The following is a 23,308-nucleotide window of genomic DNA, read 5'->3' on the forward strand; positions in this document are numbered from 1 at the left end:
TTTCACTCCCAGCTCTCAGCTCTCCACATGGGCTTCTGACTATCCACAGGACATGGACCTGCGCCAAATGGGGTGTTGCCAGGAGGCAGCCCCCTCCCCCACTGACCTCAGCTCAACCTCCCCCAAATGGCAGCTTCTCCCTGGGTCAGGCTGGAGGGTCCAGCTCCCTCTGGTGGGGCAAAGTCCCCCTCAAGGGGCTCTTTCCAGACTGACTTCTGGCAGGACAGCCGCGCATGCCACCGAGGCAGGCCTGTGCCTGTCTGAAGCTCACTGCCCCCCAAGCTGCAGCGGCCTTTGGGATTCTTAAGACCAGACTCACCATAACGAAGGCAGGCCCCCTATGGGCAGATTGCTGCTCACCCCTGTAGTCCAGACCCTGCTCTTCAGACTCCCCCGGGGTGACCCTCCAGCCCCCCCACCTCTCTTCCCAGGCTGCTCCCTGCAGGCCCCCTGTCTCATTGCCTTACTCTGCCCCCCACCCTTTTCAGAAAAAAGGGAGCAGTGTCCTCCAGTGTGCCTGCTGTCTCTCACCTCTGGACCTTTATATATGTCGTGCCCTAAACTGTGCCTGAAATAGCTCCCCCACCTCACCCTGCACCCAACATTCCTGCATCCAGTAGCTCTTCAGGTCTCAGCTCAGAAACCACTTCTTCCAGGAAGCCTTCCCTGACCACCGAGACTACTTTAGGGGCTGAAGTCAGGCACTGCTGGTTTGTGGGCGATCCCCACCCTAGCGCAGCACTTATTTGTCTGTCCTGCAAGAGAGAGTGGCCATCCCCGGGGACAGGAGTGTGACGGCAGATTTTTGAGTCCAGGGCCCGTGACAGCTGCTTCTCGAGAGCATCTCGAGGACGCACCTGGCATTGTGCGTGAGGCCAAATGCTCAAACATTTGCAGAGGACGGACTCAGGGAGGGAAAGAGGAGGGGCAGCCGGGACGCCCCTGCATCCCCGGCCATCCGCTCGCCCTTCTCTGCCTCCAGCGCCAAACGCCTCACGTCCCGCTTCTGACCGCGCCAGCCAGGGGGCTGCGGCTCCTCCGCTTCGGGCCGGTGCGCCCCACCTCTGCCCGCCCCACCCCACCCCGGCCTCGGGGTCCCGGCCCGGAGCCGCCCTCCAGGGCTCTCCAACTTGCGAGCGCCGAGAGTCTCCGGGGGTCGCGCCAGATGTTTCCCCGCAGGGCGCCCCCGGGCTCTGCGCCCGGATTTGGGGTCCAGAGGTCGCGCACCGACGGCGCCTGCAGCGGGCGGCGGGGAAAGGGGCGGAGAGAAGAAAAGGGGGGGGGCGCGGGGAGCGGGGCGGGCAGGGGCGGGCAGGGGCGGGCCCGCGCGCCCCCCTCCCGCGCTGGCAGCGCCCTCCCAGCCCAGCCGGCCACATCTGGCGGCCGCCCGCCCCGGTTTCCGCTGCCGCAGACTTCCTCCGGCGGGGCTGGCGCTGCGCATCTGGGGCTCCGAGCATACAAAGGGGCGCCAGCGCCGGCCAGAACAGGAGGCGGCGCGGGCTGGCGGCGCGCGGGGGGCCGGCCAGGCGCGTCTGACCGAGCGAGCCGGAGCCGGAGCCTCCAGCCGAGCGGCCCCTCGGAGCGCGGCGGAGCAGGCGCCAGCCAGGCGGCCACGCAGCCCCCCGAGCCGCAGCCTCCCCGGCGCGCGCGGCGCGCGGGACCCCCCATGACAGCGGCGCGGATGGCCCGGGGCGCGCTGGCCGGGCCCCTGCGGGCGCTGTGCGTCCTGGGCTGCCTGCTGGGCCGGGCGGCCGCCGCGCCGTCGCCCATCATCAAGTTCCCCGGCGACGTCGCCCCGAAAACGGACAAAGAGCTGGCCGTGGTGAGTGGCGCGCCTGTGCCAGCCGCCAAGTTTGGGCCACCTCGGGAGCGGAGATGGGGGTCCCCCCGCCACCTGGCCGCCCCCCCCGAGGGCGCCGCGCGCGGGGAGGGGCTGCGGGGCACGGCGGGAGGCGGGGTGGGGGTTTGGGGGGCTCTGAGGGGCTCGGGACCGCCCCGGGCGCGCGCTGCGGGGGGAAGCGCGTCCCCAACAACCTGACAACTTTTCGGGACGCAGCGGGAGGCGAGAAATGGGCGGGAGGGGAAGGGAGGGGGCGCTTTGGCAAGCCCCTGGGGAGCGCCCTTTTTATAAAGAAAGGGGACTTTGTCTAGTCTCCGGGGGGCTGGCCGGGCGGAGGGGGGCTCGGGGGGAGCTTGGCTAAACAGGAGACACTTCCAGGGAGACCTTTGGCCAAAAGCTGCGAGGGGTCGCCAGTGCAAATGGTGGGGGATCTTTGAACCCCCTCTGGGGCTTCGGGAAGAGGGTCCTTCGGCCACAATTTGGGCAAAACTGCACCCAGGCAGATGGGGGCTCGGGGCGAAACGGGCTTGGCGAACATCTGGGGCTCCGGCGCGCATCTGGAAAAGGGCCTTGGGCACATCACTCCCGAGGACCGCTGGCAAATAATCGGGTCGGGAGGAGCGCGCAGAGGCGGCGGGCTCGCGGGCTGGAGGCACCCGCTGGCCGGAGGGTCAGGAGCTGGACCTCGGGGAGTTTCCTCGAACTTCTGCGAAGGGTCAAGAGGACCCAAGGGGAGAACTGGCCGGCCCGGCGGAGGAGGGGCGGGCGCGGAGGCCGGGCGCGTGGGGCGGGGGCGGACGGAGCCCCCCTCGGGTCGGAGAGCGGCCAGCGCGCCCGCCCTGCTGGCCCGGCTCCGCGCTGCGCCTCAGAGGTTGTTTTGCGAGCGCGCGCGCCAGGCTGGAGGGACTCCTTGGCTGGGCTGGGGGCTGGGGGCTGCTGCAGGGCACCCTGCACTCTGTAAGCCCCTCCCTTGGGGGACCCCTCGAGATGCTCCTTTCAGCCCACTAGACAGCCCCCCTTATCTTTTTAGTGCCCCCCAAAACCTTCCTCCACTTAAGCTTGCTCTCCAACACGCCCGGGACTCGACCCCATGCCCCCTGGTCCCCCTGCGAACTCCTGAGGATGTCCCGTGGATGGGTTGAGAGAGCTAACATTTTTAAGGGTCTGGAACGGGGTCCACATAACATGTGGCTCTTGGGTGGGGGTGAAGGTGGAGCTTGAGTCAATGAGGAGGCCCCCTGGGTCCCCACATCTACAGCATATGGAAGCCCATGTTGCCAGAGGCGATGCAGTGGGGGATTTGAGAGGACCCGCTCGGACTCTGCCCTAACCACTGGCCAAGTCATCTAGGCAGGGGCTGGACTCACTGTCAGGGTCTGCAAACTGGGGCCACAGGGCTCCCATCTCAGGGTTAAAGGGGCGATCCTCTTAGATGCTTTGAAGGGTGCCTGGCACCTGGGAAACACTCAAAAAGTATTAGTCATTATTATGATCATGGCTGCTCTGTCTTAGCTACCCCCCAAACAAGGTTAGGGGCCCTGTAGAGAGGTGTCTGGTCTCCTTGCGCCATTCCGGTGCGCTTACCACATTTCCAATTTTGCATTTATCTGTGATCCACTAGCTTTCCCACACTGGGGGTTGAACCCAGAGACTAGAAAGGTCTATTGTGTTTACCAGCGTATTCCTGGCGATAGTACAGGGCTTAGCCCCTGGAGGGGGCCAGAAAGTATCTGTTGCACAAATAAATGAGCTGATTGGTCTCTGAACCTCTGCTGGAGCCTCGCCCCCGCAGGACAGGATTCTTTCCTTTTTAGAAATGGCAGCTCCAGGATTTGAACCCATGGGTGTCAGAGCCCCTGGTCTGAGCTAGAAAAGGCAGGGAAATCACCCCTATGTCACCAGCAGGTGGGTGGAGTGAAAGGGATGGTGGAGGTCAGAGGGGTGGACGAGACTGACACGTCAGAGCTTGGGCTTCAGAGCCAAAGTGCTTGGGTCCAGATGCAGCGCTGCCATTTGTGAGCCGTGTGGCCTCAGGCAGGTGTCTTCACCTCTCTGTGCTTTGGGTGCTTCCTCCCTGTGGTCGGGAGAGTAATGCTCCTACATTGTGGCTACCAGCATGATGCGAGCTAACACATGCTGGTTGAGTAAGTCCTCAGCCCGAGGCAGCCGTCTCCCAACAACTACTAGTGGGTGACAGAGCTCGTTGGGGAGCCCAGGACTCCGCCCAGTGCCCCCGAGTCCCTGGATTATGTCCTGCGCACGGGGCTGCAGTGGGGACAGGTTCACGCAGCTGCCGTGGCCGGGGCTCGGCCGCCCTAACGTGGCTGCTTCCTGTGGGCGCCCCTGTCTTCCAGCAATACCTGAACACCTTCTACGGCTGCCCCAAGGAGAGCTGCAACCTGTTTGTGTTGAAAGACACGCTGAAGAAGATGCAGAAGTTCTTCGGGCTGCCCCAGACCGGTGACCTGGACCAGAACACCCTCGAGACCATGCGGAAGCCGCGCTGCGGCAACCCCGACGTGGCCAACTACAACTTCTTCCCCCGAAAGCCCAAGTGGGACAAGAACCAGATCACATACAGGTGCCAAGGCAGGCGCGGGGGGGCGCGGCTGGGTGCTGGGTCCCCTGGGACCGGCTCTTCTCCCCACTCATGATCCCCAGAGGTGTCTCAGGAGCGTGTGCATGAAGGTCTCAGGAACTAGAGGCAGACAGGCCTGGAGTTTCACTCTCGCCTTCGAGGGCCATCTCCGTGCTCGGAGCCTTGGCTTTGTAGCCACATGGGGCCAGGAAAACCTGCCTCCTAGACTTGCCTGGGGACTAAGCTAGATCCCGGCCAGCAGAGAGGGACTAAGCTAGATCCCAGCCAGCAGGCTGTTGTCATTATGTGGGGTCTCTGGGGCTGGTGGAGGCAACTTAAGGACTGGTTGCTAGTAGGGTTCCATCTTAGAGGGTTGTTGCTGGTTGTGGGTTGGGCTGAGAGCTGCTTTGCACGGCTAGCGCAGGGCTCCAAGGTGGGGTCTCTGCCCTGTGGCCCACAATGCACTATTTATGACCCTGTTCCTCCAGCCGGGGGTGAGGGATGAGACTCCCCTGCCAGGACCCACAGGTGCTGGCTGGTGTAGGAATCACGGGCCCTAAGGCATTCTGGCCTGGATGTTTGTTCTCTCGCTGAACATGCACGCTGAGTTCTGCTTAGCATGCACTCCCAGCTCCCTGCGCGTGCAGACACGCTCATATGCACACATTGCACACTGACTCGTGTGTGTGTGTGCAGTGTGTGGTTTTGCACATACTGCACATGCACACAGCCTTGCACGCTCTCTCACACTCACCACACGTGCAGACACTCATGCGCAAGTGCATGCTTACATTCCTCTGCACACACACACTCACGTGCATTTCCACACCCGCCCCCAGGATCATTGGCTACACACCTGATCTGGACCCCGAGACCGTGGATGACGCCTTCGCCCGTGCCTTCCAAGTCTGGAGTGATGTCACACCCCTGCGTTTTTCCCGAATCCATGATGGAGAGGCTGACATCATGATCAACTTTGGCCGCTTGGGTAGGCAGAAGAGGGGCCGGCGGGGGTCAGCGTAGAGAGGGGGCGATCTGAACATTTGGGAAGCTGGGGACCCTGTGGGCAGCTCAGTTCTGCTTAGCATGCACTCCTTAGCATGCAGCTCAGTCCTGCTTAGCATGACTCCCACTTTGAGGACACAAACGCTGGGGGGTGGGGTAGGAAGAAGCCACATTAATGGTGGGGAGATGGGGTGCCGCTGGGTCCACCTGGGACACGGGGTAACCTGAAGCCAGTGCCTGCCTGGACTGTCCCTCAGTACGCAGGGCAGTTCACACTTACAGTGAGCTGAAATTAAAAGAAATTTAAATTTAGCCACATGCGGCTACTGACCAGTGAGTTGGACAGCACAAAGGACAGGCCATGGCCACAGAAAGTTCCACTGGATGACACTGGTAAACTGAGCCACTCTCGATACGAGAGAGGACCCAGGCAGTGTGGACGTGGACTAGGTGGAGCAAGGCCGGATCAAGGCGCCATGTGGGCTGGTGGTGAAGCCTGGTAGGAGCAGACTAGAAGGTGGGTAGTGTAGACGGTGTAAACGGTGTGAATGGTGTCGGGATGAGAGCAGATGGCACAGGAAACACGACAGACGTGGGTGGGTGGTCGGGACCTGGAGGCCCAGCAGGCGGGAGGGTTCCGCTGTGATCGACATCAGGCCCAGTGACATGAGGGCATGTGGTGAAGACACTGGGGACTTTACCAGTGAGAGAGGAGAACACTGGTGTGACAGTGTAGACGTGTGGTAGGTGTGGTGTCATTGGCACCGTGTAGACACTGAATGTGGAGGGAGCTTGAGTGAGCAGTGTAGACCATGGATGGTAATAAGCCGGCAACTCTGCTGACTCGAGGCCCCCGTTCTGATAACCCCACAAAGACAGGGGAGACGTGGGCTGGAGGGCCTCAACCACGCCAGGGGGTGGCTGGGGCTCAGGGTGTAGCCGGGACGGCCAGGAGCTGAGACCCGTGTGCCTTTCAGAGCATGGCGACGGCTACCCTTTCGACGGCAAGGACGGCCTCTTGGCACACGCCTTCGCCCCGGGTGTTGGCGTTGGGGGTGACTCCCACTTTGACGACGATGAGCTGTGGACCCTGGGAGAAGGGCAAGGTGAGAAGCGACCGTCCGCGGGCCGCCAGCCCCCTCCACACCCGCCGTCTGCCTCCCTGTCGCCCAGCAACGAGGACAGGGCTTCCCTGGCGACCGCAGTCGCTCCGCCCACGCCGGTGGCACCCCCAGATGGCAGTGGGGGGGTGACGCACGGGGCGAGTAGGGATTGGGGGCTCCGGGAAAGGCCTGGCGGGCTCACCTGGCCCTCCCCGCCGCCCCCAGTGGTCCGCGTCAAGTACGGGAACGCCGACGGCGAGTACTGCAAGTTCCCCTTCCTGTTCAACGGCAAGGAGTACAACAGCTGCACGGACACCGGCCGCAGCGACGGCTTCCTCTGGTGCGCCACCACCTACGACTTCAACAAGGAGGGCAAATATGGCTTCTGTCCCCATGAAGGTGAGCGGCCCCCGTTTTCTCCCCCGGGCCCCACCATGCTGAGGTAAGCGCTGCCGCGTGCCCCTCAGCTGCACAGCTGTTTGTTGAATACTTCCGTCGGGCCTGCTCTGCTCTCCTGAGTCTCAGCATCAGCGATCACGGCTGTGAAGTCACAGGTGCGATGTTCTGGTTACTTTTCCTAACATACATCAGGATGAAATAGATTCTTAAGATGCCCTCTGGTTCTCTCGAGAGCCCTCTGCCCTCCAGCCAGGGCACGAGGACACATCTGGATGGATCAGCCTGACGGTGGGGTTAGAGGACAAGACTCCTGGCCGGGGACACGCACCCTGGAATTTCAGCCATTGATCCTGGTCCTGACTCTGCTCGTGTGTCCGTCTGTCTGTCTGTTCATCTGTCGGGGGCTTCCCATCCATCTCTGTGTCTTGCACGGGCGTGAGGCTGGCCTTAGTATTTGTGGATGTGTTTTTGTCAATGCATGAGGCAAAAGTTTCAGATATTTTGAAACCACGTAGATGGGGCGTTTTCCAAAGGGGTGAGTGTGTGCGGACGTGCATGCTCCCAGATGTCCGCGTCTCACCTCACAATCAGGACTCAGTAGAAAACGCAGTGTAGACTATCATATATAGAGAGTGTCACACTCAATCCAGTCCTCATATTTGGTGATTCTAGATATCAAAAGCCCAGAACATCGATGGGGGAGGGGCGGAGACAAAGGCCAATGGCTCTTCCAAATACTTCTTTGTGAATCTCTGAATTATGCCCCTGAACCCAGAGCAGCAGCCGTCCGGAAGGAAAGAAACAAATAACCAGTTGTTCGTGTTCCCATTTACACTTTCAGTGCCAAAGGTCAACCTTACGTTAAGCCACTGGCACTTAATAAGTCAGAAATGTTTAAATTAATGTGTTCAATAGTTGGCATTTCTTAGGAGGGGATCAGGGTTTTTTTTTTCAAAATTTTATTTCTATTTGCACACAAGAACTGGGGTACAGGCCGGAGGTGCAGGGGGTGAGAGGATTCAGCAGAGACAGAGTGGGGAGCAGAACAGGCAGATCGACTGAAATCCACTGCTGAGGGGAGCAGCGGGCGAGTCAGGAGAGGTCTGCTGCGCCACGTGGGTAGCTCCCTGGCCGGGGATCGAACTCAGGCCACGGTGGTGATGGTGCTGAGACTTAGCCCCTAGGCCACCAGGGAGGTCGAGTCAGGCATTGTCCACCCTGCTGTATGCAAACCCTGTGACTAGCCCAGAGAGCTCTGATAATAAGAGTGGGAACAGCTGTAATTCATAAGTTTGGGGAGGACTTTTCCCCGGCATTGGCCATTAGCCACTTGCTTGGTGTTCAGCCAGATGCAAGAACACGCAGCACATGCTCATTGGGGTCTCGGGGCAGGTTTTGGTTACTCAGCCCCTCCTGACTGCTGAGTAAGTGTCTGAGCTCTCCAACCTCGTCAGGGTAGCTCTGGGGAGAGCTGGGGGCTTCCCGGGTGGTAGAAATGCAGCTGATAAGAGGCCAGAGGCAGAGGCCGGCCTCCATGGAGGTTAACCCTCTGCCTTTTCCACGAAGGCATCTGGCTGCGGTGTTGCCTCCTCCCTCCGTGCCCTGGTCTCTGGCCTTGCAGAGAGGGTCTCTGGTGGGAGGAGGGGGCAGCACCCCGAGTCCTACAGTAGGGGGCTTCTGGACTGGGCTCCCCTTCAGTCATGGTGGAGTTAACAGGGGCTGGTGAGGTCACCTCTGGCGCCGTCGTACACAGATGGTCCTGGTTACGCATTTGTGGTTTTGCTAGTTGGCAATTCCAGAGACGCACCATTTTGTAGCTTTGGGGGTAGATGAGGGCACAGGGGAGCACAGAAGAACCCAAGACAGGCCAGCCCAGGCTCTGACCCACACTCTGTCCCCAAACTCTCCCGTCGTGGCCCCTGTCTTGTGAGTATTCAGAGTGGGAGCCTGGGTGTGTTTGAAAAGGGTCCCGAATGCACCACCTGCCTCCTCCCCCTGCAGGGACATCCGGGAAAGAGCCAGGGTGCAGAGGAGGCCGTGCTTTCCCTGCACGTGTGTGCTTGCGTGCGAGTGTGCATGAGTTCATTACGGAAACTAGCAAGAGAGGTTGCAATGAGTGAGTTTTTCAGTTCTCAGTAAAACTTCAGTGACCCTCATCCGGTCCTCCCCATTGTGTGACCACGAGCAGCCCGGGAGCCAACAGCCTTGGGGCCTCAGTTTCCCCATCTATCCCGATCCCTGGCAATCCAGTTTCATCCTGCTGACCACAGAGGATGGTGTGGGCATCCCCGGGCCAGCTGGACAGTGGCCTGGGCGCTGGGGCAGGGTTCTGGAGCCGCCTGCTGTGTGCCAGGTGCTAACCATTTCATTACCGGGAGGATGGGCTCAGCCTGGGAGGCGGGCATGATCAGGGCGCTCCGAAAAGCCAGTTCAGCACCCAGCGGAGACCGTTTCTAATACATCAGCAGCCCTCGCGGGTGTGAGCCGTGGCGGTGGGCCGGCCGGCTCTGCCCGCGCGTGTCCGGGCGGGCTGGGGTGAGCAGCGGCGTCCTCTCACACCCGCACCCCCGCTCTCTGTCTCGCCCCCAGCCCTGTTCACCATGGGCGGCAACGCCGACGGACAGCCCTGCAAGTTCCCGTTCCGCTTCCAGGGCACGTCCTACAACAGCTGCACCACCGAGGGCCGCACCGACGGCTACCGCTGGTGCGGCACCACCGAGGACTACGACCGCGACAAGAAGTACGGCTTCTGCCCCGAGACCGGTGGGTGCCGCGCCCTGCCCGGGCCTCCCGGGAACCCCGTAGGACACCCACAAGAGCCCCGGCTCCCTCCCAGGACAGGGGCTGGGCATAGCAGCCCCATGCGGGGGCACCCAAGGCTTTGGGCACCAACAGCCAATTCGGCCAAGTTGGTGAAGCTGGATGTCCGAGGCAGGCGCCCCTCTGAGCCTCTGGGCAGTCGCTTCTCTCCTGTGTGACCTCCAAGTTTCTCCTTCCCGCCTTTCCTCATCCTGGTCTGCATCTGTCTTTTCATCGCTGCTTTTCTTTTCTTTTTTAAAAAGATTTATTTATCCATGCATACAAGAGCTGGGGTGCAGGCCAGAGGTGCGGGAGGTGAAGGACTCACCAGAGACAGAGCGGGGAGCAGAACAAGCGGACTGGCTGAAAGACCCTGCTGAGGGCAGCAGCGGGCGAGACAGGAGAGGTCTGCTGCGCCATGAGGGTAGCTCCCTGGCTGGGGATCGAGCTCGTGCTGCAGAGGCTGCCCATAGCTTGATAGCGCTGAGGCTTAGCCCCTGCGCCACCGGGGAGCCCCCGTCTCTGCTTTTCAGTAAGGCGGCCCGTCCACCTATCCCTCCTTCTTTGAATCCTCCCATCTCTGCTTCCTGCTCCCCTTCTTTCTGCTTCCTCCCTCCGTCCTCCACTGAGAAGCTTCCTGCAGACGACACTAGCTGGCCTTCCCAAGGGCCCCGGGCAATGCAGCTCAGTCCAGGGAAATGCGTGGCCCCCTGTCCTCATCCCCAGAGGCCAGTTGAAACTCAGGAATGCCGCTGCCCGGCTGTGAATCCCCAGCCCTGCCTCCTGCCAGCCTGTCTGTCCCGGCAAACCTCCGTCACACAGGGGTGGCGCCAGGCTGGGGCGAGGAGGCTGACCCCTGCGTGCAGCACTGGGCCCGACGCACAGGACCGAGCGCGCTCACCCACCCTCTGCTCTGCTAACGGCCACTGGGGCCACTGCGTCCTGGCGGTGGCCTCCGCCCCCACCCGCTGACTCTCGGCCCCTCCCACAGCCATGTCCACCGTCGGCGGGAACTCGGAGGGCGCCCCCTGCGTCTTCCCCTTCACCTTCCTGGGCAGCAAGCACGAGAGCTGCACCAGCGCGGGGCGCAGCGACGGGAAGATGTGGTGCGCCACCACGGCCAACTACGATGACGACCGCAAGTGGGGCTTCTGCCCCGACCAAGGTGGGCGCCCCCTGGGGGGACCCTGCCCCAGGCACCTGCCCCCTGGGGAAGACCCGGCTGGTCACTGGTGGGGGGAGGTGCCCTACTGAGGTGCCCGCCTGCCAGCCTCCAAAATAAGAGTGTGCTGGTGCCCCCGTCCCTGCCCCAAATGTCTCTGCGCTGGGCACGGTGACCCCCCCCCCCAGAGAGGACTCACCAGGTCCTGTCCCTCCTGCTGCCTTTGGGGACAAGAGGACAGGAGAGGCCTGTCTACAGCCCCTGTCCACACGGCACAGGGGCACCCCAGAGCCCTCCCTGCCCCACTGACTTGGAAGCAATGGGCAAAAGCCTGATCTCAGAATTCTCAGACTAGGAGAAGCCGATCCGAGCCACTTCCCGGGCCCTCGACCCCTCCGTGGGGATGTCCTCCTTGTCTCCACGGGCCCAGCCTGACTCCCCTCTCTTTGCTCTCCCTGTCTTTCTGCCCTGTCCTGCCCCCTCGGCCCTCAGGGTACAGCTTATTCTTGGTGGCGGCTCACGAGTTTGGCCATGCAATGGGGCTGGAGCACTCCGAGGACCCGGGTGCCCTGATGGCCCCTATTTACACCTTCACCAAGCACTTCCGGCTGTCCCATGATGACATCAAAGGCATTCAGGAGCTCTACGGTGAGCCTCGGCATGGGGGCAGCCTCGGCTCAGGCCTGGGGTGGAGGCTGGAGGGGGTGGTGGGCCAGCAAGCCCCCATCTAGCTGGGATTGCAGGAGACAAAGGCAGGAGGGGGGAGCATCAACCGGAGCAGGTCTCTAAGGGGACCCCAGCACCACGCCCTTCCTTTCCAAATCAGGCCAGTGTCCACACCCCTCATGACTCCCCGGAGCCACGCTGTGAGATCAACAGGGTAGAAACCCTCTCTGCATTTCCTAGACAAGTAAACTGAGACCTGAGGCAGGCAACCCAGTGCACACAGGTTAGGTTAAGAATCCAGGGCAATTAGCGAAGCGTAGTGCAGAATTCCCCAGCATGTGGAGTGATGTTGATACCAAACCCCGGCCTCAGTTTCCCTCAGCCTGCAGCGATGTTGCTAGTTTGCAAAATAATTATTTTCATGTGTGATAAGAACAGTAAAACTGAGCACCTGAAACCAATGGTTTCTTTCACATGAAAGCTTACAACAAGGCGAGGGTTTTTTTTTTTTTTTAAACAAATATGTGATAGCACTGGTGCTGCCTGGACCAAGCCAACATGGTGAGGGGTCTTTGGGGAGGGGCCGGGTCAAGTGCTGCTCCTGCTGCCACCAGCTGTTGATGGGGCAAGTCTCTCTGGACCAGTTTCCTCTTCTCTAAGCTGTGGCTGGTTTCCCTGAGAGCAAAGGGATGAACCCTTGAGACAGTGCCGCCCCCCCTCCCCCGCCGTGCTGGACACACAACTGCCCTGACGTGCAGGCTTAGGAACCTGAGCTTTGGCTTTGGACCCTTGGGCAAGTCACTCAGCCTTTCTGGACCTCAGTTTTCTCACCGGTAAAGAGGGAGTGATACCCACTCCCCAGAGGAGAGAGGACAGATTCTGGTCACATCAGAGCGTGTATAACGAGCGGGATTCTGGTTTCTCTTTACTCTCCTCTGGAGTCCAGCTTCATCTCCTTATCTTACCTGGGCTACCTTAAGGCCAGATCCTATTCTTGCTGACCCTTAGCAGGCCAGCTGGACACTCCTGGGTCTCAGCCTGGCGGGGAGCACCGCTGGAGCGGGGGGAGTCTGAGTTAGGTGTCTTCCCCAGGGGTCTCGCCGGACACTGACCCGGGCACTGGCACCGGCCCGACCCCCACACTGGGCCCCGTCACGCCCGAAATCTGCAAACAGGACATTGTCTTCGATGGCATCTCCCAGATCCGCGGGGAGATCTTCTTCTTCAAGGACCGGTGAGTGCTGCAGCGCGTCCTCTGCCCTGCTGCTGTGTCCCACCCCTTGCTCACGTCATGAAATGACCTGTGTTAGGCATATTTGTCGCATTTCAAACAAGCTCCAGCTTGTAAAGACTTCGCCCAATGGGCATTTCTTTGGCCCCTCCCTGTCTGTGCATCTGCCGGGAATCTTGGTTCGGGCTGTGGTTTGGTTCAGGTGCATAGAATACACCTCGCTTGTGGCTGCTGACAGAAGCACAAGTGGCCACATCAAACCACAAAGCACGTGTCCAGCCTCTACTTCCTGTCTGAGAACATCCCATCGTTGGAAACAAATCACATGTCTGCTCTAGGGAGTGGTACCCGAATCACTGGGCAATGCACTTGGGTGGGTGATTCTTAAAATAGGGGTAGGAAGAGTTGGAAACAATAATTTAAACTACTACCAGCCTCAGATGGCCAGTTCTGTGCCAGGGGAGCAAGTGACCACAGTACCTTTGTACTATGCACAAAGGCCCCCACTCAATCAACCCAGTGCTAAGACTTCCCCCAGCTGCCCTAGTCACCCCCCACCCCCCGCCAGAGAAGGGCAGGTAGAAACTAGAACTACATTAAAGGGCACACCCATCACCCCTGTGCTTACATGTAAACACCCCTTTAGTATCCCCCACCCATCCATTGTCTGTCTGTCCATCATCCATTCTCCACCGTCGGTCCATCCGTTTTGCATCCATCATCCGTCCATCCATGTGTCCATCTGTCCTTTGGGTTTGGTAGTTGACAGAATGGACTATGGACTCGGATCTGCAGGGCTGGCGTCCTGGGCCTGTGGCTTGCTGGTTGCGTGATCATAGGCGAGTTCACTGTGTATCTTCTTGGACCTGTTCCCTTACTTATAAAATGGGGTGAACATGCTATCCTGTTTCTTAGGACCGTCGTAAAGATTAGATGAGTTTAGGCTCAAAACAATGCCTGGCACAGAATGCGTCGTTGTGGCTTAGCACGTTGGCTGTGATCGCTGGCAGGTAATTGCTTGGCATGTACTTTGCCAGATGCTTGGCGAGGCTTTAGGAGCTGGACTGCTGTGCCAGGGCAGAGGGCCTATCAAAGGCCTGGATCAGTGTGCTCAAAGGGTGGTCTGTGGGCCTCCTACACCAGAACCCCCCCCCCATGGGAGAGTGTTGAGGTGTCCGTTTCTGTGCCTGCCCTGGGCCTGCTGGCTGCAGACTCTAGGAGCCACCCCAGTAATCTGCATGTGAGCAGATCCCCCCAGGGTGATTCCGATACCCAAGCACAGTACAGCTCGGGTGTCACCAGTCTGGTTCAGAAAACAGAGGCGCAGGGAAGTGACCGTCACGCTTGGCAGAAATAAAGGAAATTGAGTAGCAGATGCTTTGCGGACACCCCCGAGTCCAGGATGGCTCCAGAGAAGAAGCAGCCCTTAGGCAAAGCCCCTAAGAGAGAAGCAAATACGATGGACAGTGAACGGCCTGACAGGTTGGAGAGGGGTTGAGACTAGGGAAATGCAAGAGTGAAATTTTGGGGTGTGAAAGTTCCCAGCATGCACAGGGAGGAACAGAGCCTGAGGGAGCCAGGTTATGTGCCATAATCTTTCAAAGGGCCACCTCTGCCCTGAGCATTGAGTAGGTATGGGAGGGTGGATGCCCTGTCCTTGGCAGCACCCGCTGCCAGCAGGGAGACAGCAAGAGAGCAGAGAGGACTGGAACCCCTATGAACTGCCTTTAACAAATAAAGTCATCATCCTGTCTGGAGCAGCATGCTTTGGCTGCTAGGAACAGAGAACCCCAACTCCACTCAGCTCAAACACTGGCGAGAAATTGCTCTCAAGCCTTGTGAAGGGAAGGCTGCCTCCAGGGCCAGAGAAAGGGTCAGCGACTCCGTGATATTGGTGTCCACTGCCCGTCCTCTGCCTTGACTTCATCCCGAGACTGGGTGCCTCCTGGGTCACAAAGTGGCTGCCAGTGGTGTGGGCTTCCCTGCCCACATCCAGTAGGAGAGAGAGACGTGAAATAGCGAGTCTGTCTGTTCCCTCTTGTGCCACGTAAGTCACAGGGCAACTCTTGAATCAGTAACAGTTGCCAGGAAACACTGCCCTCTGCTAAGTTTAGACCAGAGGTTCTCAGACTTTGGCATTAGAATCTTCTGCAAGGCTTGTGAAAACAAACTGCTGGACCCCAAGCCCAGAGAATCTGATTGATAGGTGTTAGTTGGGACCTAATAATTTGCATTTCTGATGAGTTCCCTGGTCCTGCTGATGTTGCTGGTGCGGATCACACTTTGAGAACAGTACTTGAACTCACCCAAATGGGGAGCAGATCCACCAGGGAAGGACGGGTCATAAAGGTGGGAGTCCTGGGGTGAAGGAGGATAAGGGATTAAGTTGGTGCTGGGCACACTGCCGAGCGCGCCATTATCCTGTACCCCTGGGAAGGCTGCACCGTGCAGACACGCGGTGAGCGATTGCTGTCGCTCCTGCTGGGTGCGCGAATCCCTTCCTTCCCAAACACCCCCCCAGGGAGAGGCCTCCATTCCTGTTCAGTTCTGAAGATGCTTTCGATTGCCATCAGCTCCTGGCTCATGTGGCTTCTAATCTAATAGGAGAGACAGGCGTGACAGAGGAGAAGAAGGTTGGGGTGATGCGATGGGTAAAGGGGGTCGATTGTATGATGATGGGTAGAAACTGGGTTTTGGGTGGAGACCGTGATGGAGTTAGACAGATGCTGAATTTTGTGCTGTGCACCAGCCCCCATATAATGTTATAAACCATTGCTACCCCTAAAATTTATTGAAAAAATTATGAACTAGGGTTTGAAACAAGGAGGTCCAGAAACCCCTGAATCTTTATTTTCATAATAAGCACCCCATTTCACTAGCTGCACCCGCTGCTTTAAAGTAGGTGTAATAGTGCAATATTAAAGAATATAAAATTAAAAAGCAATCCAGTGACTGTTCCAGACATTCAGTGTGGATGATCTTGAGAGGCTCCAGGAGGAACACAGTATGGACACAGGTAGTCAAGGTAGGCTTCCTGGAGGAGGAAGACGCAGGCAGAGCAGAGGTTGCTTCTCAACCCTGGCATCTTGCAGAGAGGGCTCTGCCCGTTCCCCAGTTCTCCAGCCTTCCTTTGATGCTGCCTCTGCTCCCCAGACATGGCCGCTGGCATGCTTCTGAGTGGGCGCAGGCAGGCGTGTGGTTAGAAGTGCAGACGCACCACTGAAGGCGTGGTTTCCTGTACCCCCTTCCACCCCCAGGTTCATTTGGCGGACAGTGACGCCACGTGACAAGCCCACAGGGCCGCTGCTGGTGGCCACTTTCTGGCCGGAGCTTCCAGAGAAGATCGATGCCGTGTACGAGGCCCCGCAGGAGGAGAAGGCTGTGTTCTTTGCAGGTGTGTGGGCGGGTCCTGTCCTCCTCGACTCCTCAGGGCTCTGCACACAGTTCCTGTGCATCTGTGGGTGGTGTGGGCCCCCTTTATTTTATTGCATTTTTATTTTTTTAATTTAATCATTTGGGATTCATTTATTTATTTAAAGATTTCTTTATTTATGCGTACAAGACCTGGGGTGTAGGCCAGACATGCAGGGGGTTGAGAGGATTCACCAGAGACAGTGGAGAGCAGAACAGGCAGATGGACTGAAATACACTGCTGAGGGGAGCAGTGGGGAGACAGGAGAGGTCTGCCGCGCCCTGTGGGTAGCTCCCTGGCCGGGGATTGAACTCGTGCCGCAGTGGCTGCAGACAGCGTCATAGTGCTGCGTCCTAACCCCTTGCACCAGCAGGGAGGTCCCCCCTTTACTTTAATCATTTCCAAAAGTGTGGGTTTCCTGGGGGAGGTCAGATCAGACACCGGCACTATAAAGCCTTCACCCACAGCGTGAACATTCCCTTCTCATGGCTTTTCAGCCTTTCAGATTCCTAGTCAAGAAGGAAAATGACAATTTAGTGCTAGTGTCTCTAATACCTTTTTAAAGCTAGAGCCTTTGGCAGGCAACAGTTTTCATTAGAATTTTCTAAAAGTGGGTTTGCTTCCATTTTAATGTTTGTAATAAATTTCTAGAGATTTTGAAATGAATCCCTTGAAAGCTAACGACTAAGTGGACGCGAGTGCCAGCGCTCTCTGTCAGTGGTTAAGTCATCCAGCTGCGGGCGTGTGGCTGGCGTCCAGAAACCCTGCACAGTCGGTGTTTATTTAAGCACCTGTCATGTGCCGGGCTCCAGCCCTGCCCTCGGTGAGCTCACACGCTGGTGGGGAGACGCAAAGCCCGGCTGTTACGGAGGGGTGCCGGGAAGGCAGTGGTGGGGAGGCAGGTGACTCGGGGTCCCTACCCCGCTCTGAGGAGGGGCACAGGGACAGGCACCGAAGGCTCTGCCAACACTAGGCACACACTGTCCTGGCAGCCGGCTCCCCGGCTCCATCCCAGAGTGACCAGGGGCTGTGATCAGGCCCACGGGCCACCTTTGTTTGTGCCCATTAGAAAGGGTCCCTTCATGGCAGGGGAGGCACGTGGCTTGGCAAGTGGCGCGAGGCTGGGCTCATCCCCCTCACCTCCCCAGCCAGGCACCCCGAATAACCAACAGTAAAATGGTGCCTCTGCGCTTTAATGCTGGACTCTGAATGCAGGAGTGGCAGAAACTGGCTGGAAATGGCCTCAGTGGGTCCCCCAAGGCAGATGACAGAGGAACAGACTGGTCTGGGGGTTTCAGCACTAATCACAGACACACTCTTTGCTTCCTCCCCAGGGAAACAATACTGGGTCTATTCTGCCAGCACCCTGGAGCGAGGGTACCCCAAGCCGCTGACCAGCCTGGGACTGCCCCCTAGTGTTGAGCGTGTGGATGCAGCCTTCAACTGGAGCAAGAATAAGAAGACGTACATCTTTGCTGGAGAGCAGTTCTGGAGGTAAGGGAGGCGTGGACTCAGGGGGGTCCTGCCTGCTCTGAGGAGAGCTGCACCGCCCTATGCTTGGAGACAGAAAGCTGCTGCAGCTTCATGCCCCCTCGGTCAAGTGCAGAGGCCAGGCATGTCCCCACTCTGGAGGCTGACCTGCTGCCCTCGAGAAGTCCCGAAGGGTGGCTCTCGTCATGCGCGTTGCTAGTGCCGTTCTGGTCAGAACCTCTTTTCTCTTCTCTGCGGTTGCCTGACTAGACCCTTGTCTGTGTGACCTGCAGTCTCACATTTTGGGGTGACTCAATGCACCCCAAAATGTTGAAAATAAAGGGATCTACACCCTAGAATGGTGGCTCCCAGGAAACAAGCTATTCTTCACTCTTCTCACTGTACCTGAGATAGTGGGGTCCCCCCTTGGGGATGGTGGAAGCAAGGATGGCAGGAGGCAAAATCCGATGACAGCCGAGAGATGGTGCACCCATCATCCCGGGAGCCAGCGTCCGAGTCGGGACGTGGGCAGCAGCAGGGACGCTGGTGACAGCAGGGGCAGACTGGCAGGGCCTAGGAAGCAGGTGGCCCTGTTGTCCAGGTCATCTGAAGGGAAGGAGTCCACGGGCCGGGGGGAGGTCGGGAGTCCAGTGTCTAGAACTGTCAGCGGGAGGAAGACGTCCCGGGAGATTGATTATTGCTCCTCCACTTCCCACATGACATAATCGAGGTCCACAGCAGTGAAAAACTGGTCCGAGTTCCTGTCGTGCAGGTGGCCACAGAGCCAGGATTACGACTGCTCTGTCCTCTCGCCCCGTGCCCTCCACCGGCCCCTGGGGGTCATTGGGTCAGTGGGGACGGGGTGGTGGCCCGCAGGGGAGTGTCTTCAGCTGCCTCGCTCTCCTTCTGTGTCCCTAATTCCTCCTGCGGCTGCCCCTGCCCCAGGTCCTTGCACCATCCCCACCTGCTTCCCCCCCAAGGCCACTGTTTTCCCTCCTCCCGCCACCTCCGCGCTGCCCCTGGCTGCCCGCATCCAGGAGCTGTTTATGTCCCAAGCTGCCCGTGTCACATGGAATTCCAGACCTATTGCTAAGACACTGAACAACTCAAACTGATTGAGACTCAACCCTGGGGAAAGAAAGCAGCCAGGACTCCGTGACTGGCTTTGCCCCCACCAGCTGTGAATCACCCCCACGTGCTGGTGGGTGGGGGCTCCCCCTCTCCAGACCTTAGACTCGGGGACAGCAAGAGCCGCAGAATCACGGAGACATGAGTCATGGACTTTTATCATCATCCCCTCCCTTTCGCCCCGTGCATGTGAGCTGCGGCAGGGCCTCCCTGGGTTGGGGGGAGTCGTCTTCCTGCCACAGCCAGGACAAGCCTGGCTCCCAAAGCCGGGGGCTGGGACAGACAGCCTGTCCTGCAAGGAAGTTCCATCCGGCAGCAGAGCTGAAGGGCCCAGCAGAGGTTCTGGCTGGACTTTCAGAGGACATAGATCTCTCCCAGGGGAGGTGCTGAGACTCTCCACCTGGTGTACAGTCTGCAGAGACCTCAGAAGCCTCCTCGCTGGAGGAGAAAGAGCCCCAGAGCGATGGAGGATGAGCAGCTGCCTCCACCCGGGGATCCCCTCGTTCAGGCCAGCGAGTGCTCAGCCCCTGCTTCTGGAAGATTCTACTCAGCGCACCAGTATATATCCTATATTTCCTAGGTGTTGGGTAGCAGTCAAGAATAGTCCCCCCTCCGCTTGGCAGGCAGCTCTGGACGGTCCTCGTGAGCACTGCTAACCTGTAAGCCGCGTGTTGAATCTTCCCACGCTGCTCCCGATGGAGTGAGGGAAAGAGACAAACACTTTGGAGCAAAAAGAAGGCTGGCTCAGCCCCATGCCAGGCGGGAGCCTGTGCACCTGCCGGTGTTTCCCAGGGAAGGTAGACACTAGCAATAGCCCCACTTCAGGTCTGAAAACAAGCGCCTTGAGGACGCACCCGTGGAGAGGCTGGCGTGGGATGCTGGCCCCTTACTGCAGCTTCTGCAGCTGCAGAGACGTGCAAAGCCGGCCTCGAGAGCGGGGAACACTGGGACCACAGGAAAGCGAGGAGGAGGCGCCCCCTCCCAGCCAGCACCCCCCCGATGCTGCGACATCGTTTTCTCTCTGAAGGAAAAGAACTTAGAAGCAAATTGGTTCACTTGCCCTCACCTGGAGAGTGGGGGTGATTCCTGCCGTCCCAGCCTTTTGTGGGGAGGCTGAGAAAGAAGTGAGGACAAGTTCAAGCTCAGGACGCCTAGCTCTGGGCCATGGTCGCTCGGGGGATGCCGTGGGAGGGCTCGGGGAGGTGACATGGACGGAGTGCTGGGAACTTGGACCGGGAGACTTGCCCACGGGGCTCCAGGCCACGAGGAGGCCTGTTGGATTTGCAGGAGGAGGTCTGAGGGATTAACACTGGGATTAACAGCTGGGATTAACACTGCTCTCCTGGGTGCGATGGGCAGAGGGGGTGACCTCCAGAGGGGGTGACCTCCATAGAAGGGAGCTCAGAGGGGAAGCTGCTGAGGCGGCCAGGATGGAGGGGGCCAGGCTGGCCATGGGGGAGAGGACCTCCTCGAGGCACTGCGGAGGACAGGGGCCGTCACCAGCACAAGACTTCATGTTGCTTCTTGCAGTGCCCACAGGCACACAGTGGGTCTCACGAGACGTGTGCGGAACAGCGAGCAGGTTGCGTGTAAGCGGAAAAGCGGAGGATTCAAAAGGAGCCCAGCATTTAAAAGTTCTCCAGTAAATAAAAAGACAGCGCTGCTGCTCTCCAGCAAGGAGACGTGCCGGCTAGCACTCAATATTTACCCCGATTAAAACTGGGGCCCCAGGAAACTAGGTGGCCTGAGAGCTGTGGTTGGCGGTGGTCAGTGACTCACAGGATATGGATCCCTGTGGCGCGCTGCATCATGACCTCGCTGTCCCAGACGAGCTGTCTCCAGCGCGGGGACTGTCATCTCCCCTGGCTGGACGAAGACGCAGCAACTTGTCCACAGCAGCCAGCGCAAGAGCAACGGGGCCCGAGGCTGCCCCTGGGCTCCCAGGCCATGCTCCTGCAGCTGCGGCAGGGATGCAAGTGTGCAAGGAACGAACATGGCCAGCGCCCACCAAGTGCCGGCATGGGCTAGGATATGCCTGTTTCATGCCATACCTACATTCATGAACCCATTAAATTAAATATAATCCCTTTGCAGCTGGTAACACAGGCCCAGAACAGCTGGCAGCTCTGAACCAGACTAGCCTGGGTGGGGCTACGACTCAGAATCGGGTGCCCTTTTAAGCCTCCGGTCTGTAAAATGGGCATCACGGTAATAACTGCATCCCAGCCGTGCGGTGGGACTGAGTGCGAACGTATATGGCCAGGGGTTAAGGCACTGCTTAGGTGTTAGCGGTAACTGCAGATGGCTTTTATGGGAGTGTTCAAGGCTACAAGTGAGGGGAGGAGGTGGGATGCAGACCCAGGCCCCACGCCGCCCTTCCCCTTCCTGCGGCTGCCCCCTGAGGGCTTGGTCTGCTTTCCGGGCCCACCCAGGAGCCATCTGCTGGGCCCTCCCATCCAGGCTGGGGGAGGACAGGCCTTTAGGGGGCCCGATGGTCCATCATGTCTGTTTCCTTGCAGATACAATGAAGTGAAGAAGAAAATGGACCCCGGCTTCCCCAAGCTCATCGCAGACGCCTGGAACGCCATCCCCGACAACCTGGATGCCGTGGTGGATCTGCAGGGCAGTGGTGAGCTGCCCGGGCTGCTGGCCGCTTTCTAGGACTCCCTGCCCCCAGCCAGGCCCTGCCCCACAGGAGCACACACTCTCTTTGTGCAGAGAGGCATGGGGCCGGGAAGACAAGCCAGCCCCTTTAGCCCAGTGTTGGGAAGGCGTCCAGACCCCTGACCTCTGCTCACTCAGCCAGCGCTCACAGCTGCAGGGCCCAGAGCCAGGGCGGGGGAGGACAGGGGGCCAGCAGGGGACGAGGAACTTGGGCTCTGTGCCTTGGATTCATTCCGGGTTTGATCCAGGCCCTTTTGGGTTCCACAAGAGGCCTTGTGACCACCTCCCATTCGCAGAAGGATGACTCCATTCCAGACAGGACAAACTTTGTCATGCCTTGTTGCTGATGTGGCAAAGATCCCCACTCAACTCAGTTTGCCTTTGATCCCTTGCTGGATAAAACACAACCCATAGGGATAGAATTTGGAGTTTGAAAGCCATGTTCCTGAGGAAGCTTCTGTGAGCTCTGTAGAATGAGTCTAATCTGCTTTTGTAGAGGCAATTTCAATTAAATTTCACGATTTTTTTTTGGGGGGGGGGCCTCCGTCATATGCTGGCTAATGACAGAGGCCCTGACCTCCAGTGGCAAAAGATCTCATGTGTCCAAGAAAAGGCCCCTAAAATCAGCTAGTTTAAGGATTATCTCCAGGAATAAATAGCTATTGAGCACTTACTAGGTGCCAGGGTTTTAATAGAAGTGAATGAAATCATGTAAGGTGTCACGGATTCCAAAGTCCACAGGGGCCAAAGTAATAGCACAGATGAGTGTAGCAGGTCAGGCAGACAGTAGGGAGTGGTGAGGTCTGTGGTGAACCAGAGAACACATGACTCAATTATAGGGGTTAGTTGCTTCTCTCCTCCTGATTATTCTTGTCATTCTAGTTGTTTTAAAAGAAAGCAAGAAATCTGTATTTTCATGTGAAAATTCCAGATATTTATGTGTTGGCAACTTTTTAGAACTCACGACAAAATGAAACAAAAAACTTGGGTGAACCAAAACGATCCCTCTGTGGGCCTAACAGAGTCAGAAGCCTCTATAGCTACTTCTAGTCTATGGTAACTGCTTAGTTTGGAAATTGTGCTCCCCACAGTACTGTTGCTTAGATATTAATAAGAACATAGGTTATCTAATTTAAGCCTCATTGCAAACCCAAAAAGGTTGATATCTTTATCACCTTAAAGATGAAGAAACAGACCCAGAGTGTGCTTAACCCTTGCACCACGAGGGAGGCCCAGCCACACCCCTTCTTCCAGCCTCATGGGGGTCCTCTCTGGTTTAAAAGCATCTTCCAGGCGGCAGGCCGGCTCTAAAGCTCCCTGCCATCTTCCACATGCCAGCGTCTGAGGACGGGCCAGTCACAGCTGCTTCTCTTCTTTCTCTTTCTAGGTCACAGCTACTTCTTCAAAGGTGCCTATTACCTGAAGTTGGAGAACCAAAGTCTGAAGAGCGTGAAGTTTGGAAGCATCAAATCCGACTGGCTGGGCTGCTGAGCTGCTCCTGTCCACAGGCCCCTCCTCTCCACGACCTCCATGCAGAGGCACAGCGGGCCCTTTGCACCAGGGACGCCCCGGGTGGCCTGGCAGCCTTCAGCTCAATAGTTAATCGGCATTCTCGCCCCGCCTGGTAATTTAAGATTCCAGAGATTGGCTCTGCCCTGTGCTCAAGCAAAGGTGCTGATTGTACCCCTCCAGGTGCCACTTCCCCCTCCATAACCCATCAGCCCTCCAGAACCACCCCCAAAAGGATACTTTGATATTTTGATGCAGCCCAGCCTAGGGCTGCCCTGGTGCTGCCCCCTCTCCGGCTCTTATCCCTCCACCGCCTCTGTGGCTCACAGCATCTGCAGAGCC

The 23,308-nt window shown here is 58.5% G+C and overlaps 1 protein-coding gene across 1 annotated transcript; it reads left to right on the plus strand.

Annotated features, from left to right (window-relative positions):
• Positions 1 to 1,666: 1,666 nt before the first annotated feature.
• Positions 1,667 to 22,948, plus strand: MMP2 (matrix metallopeptidase 2; the record flags this gene model as incomplete). The annotated part of the gene is made up of 13 exons (XM_084256780.1): positions 1,667 to 1,822; positions 4,195 to 4,421; positions 5,258 to 5,406; positions 6,401 to 6,529; positions 6,752 to 6,925; positions 9,515 to 9,688; positions 10,716 to 10,889; positions 11,379 to 11,534; positions 12,645 to 12,786; positions 16,041 to 16,177; positions 17,530 to 17,689; positions 21,313 to 21,422; positions 22,845 to 22,948. 13 exons carry the CDS (start codon positions 1,667 to 1,669, stop codon positions 22,946 to 22,948), a joined length of 1,992 nt encoding a protein of 663 aa, XP_084112906.1.
• Between the last annotated feature and the right edge of the window lie 360 nt (positions 22,949 to 23,308).

This window comes from Talpa europaea (genome assembly GCF_964194135.1).
Source record: "Talpa europaea genome assembly, chromosome: 16".
In the NCBI taxonomy this organism is placed as follows: domain Eukaryota; kingdom Metazoa; phylum Chordata; class Mammalia; order Eulipotyphla; family Talpidae; genus Talpa; species Talpa europaea.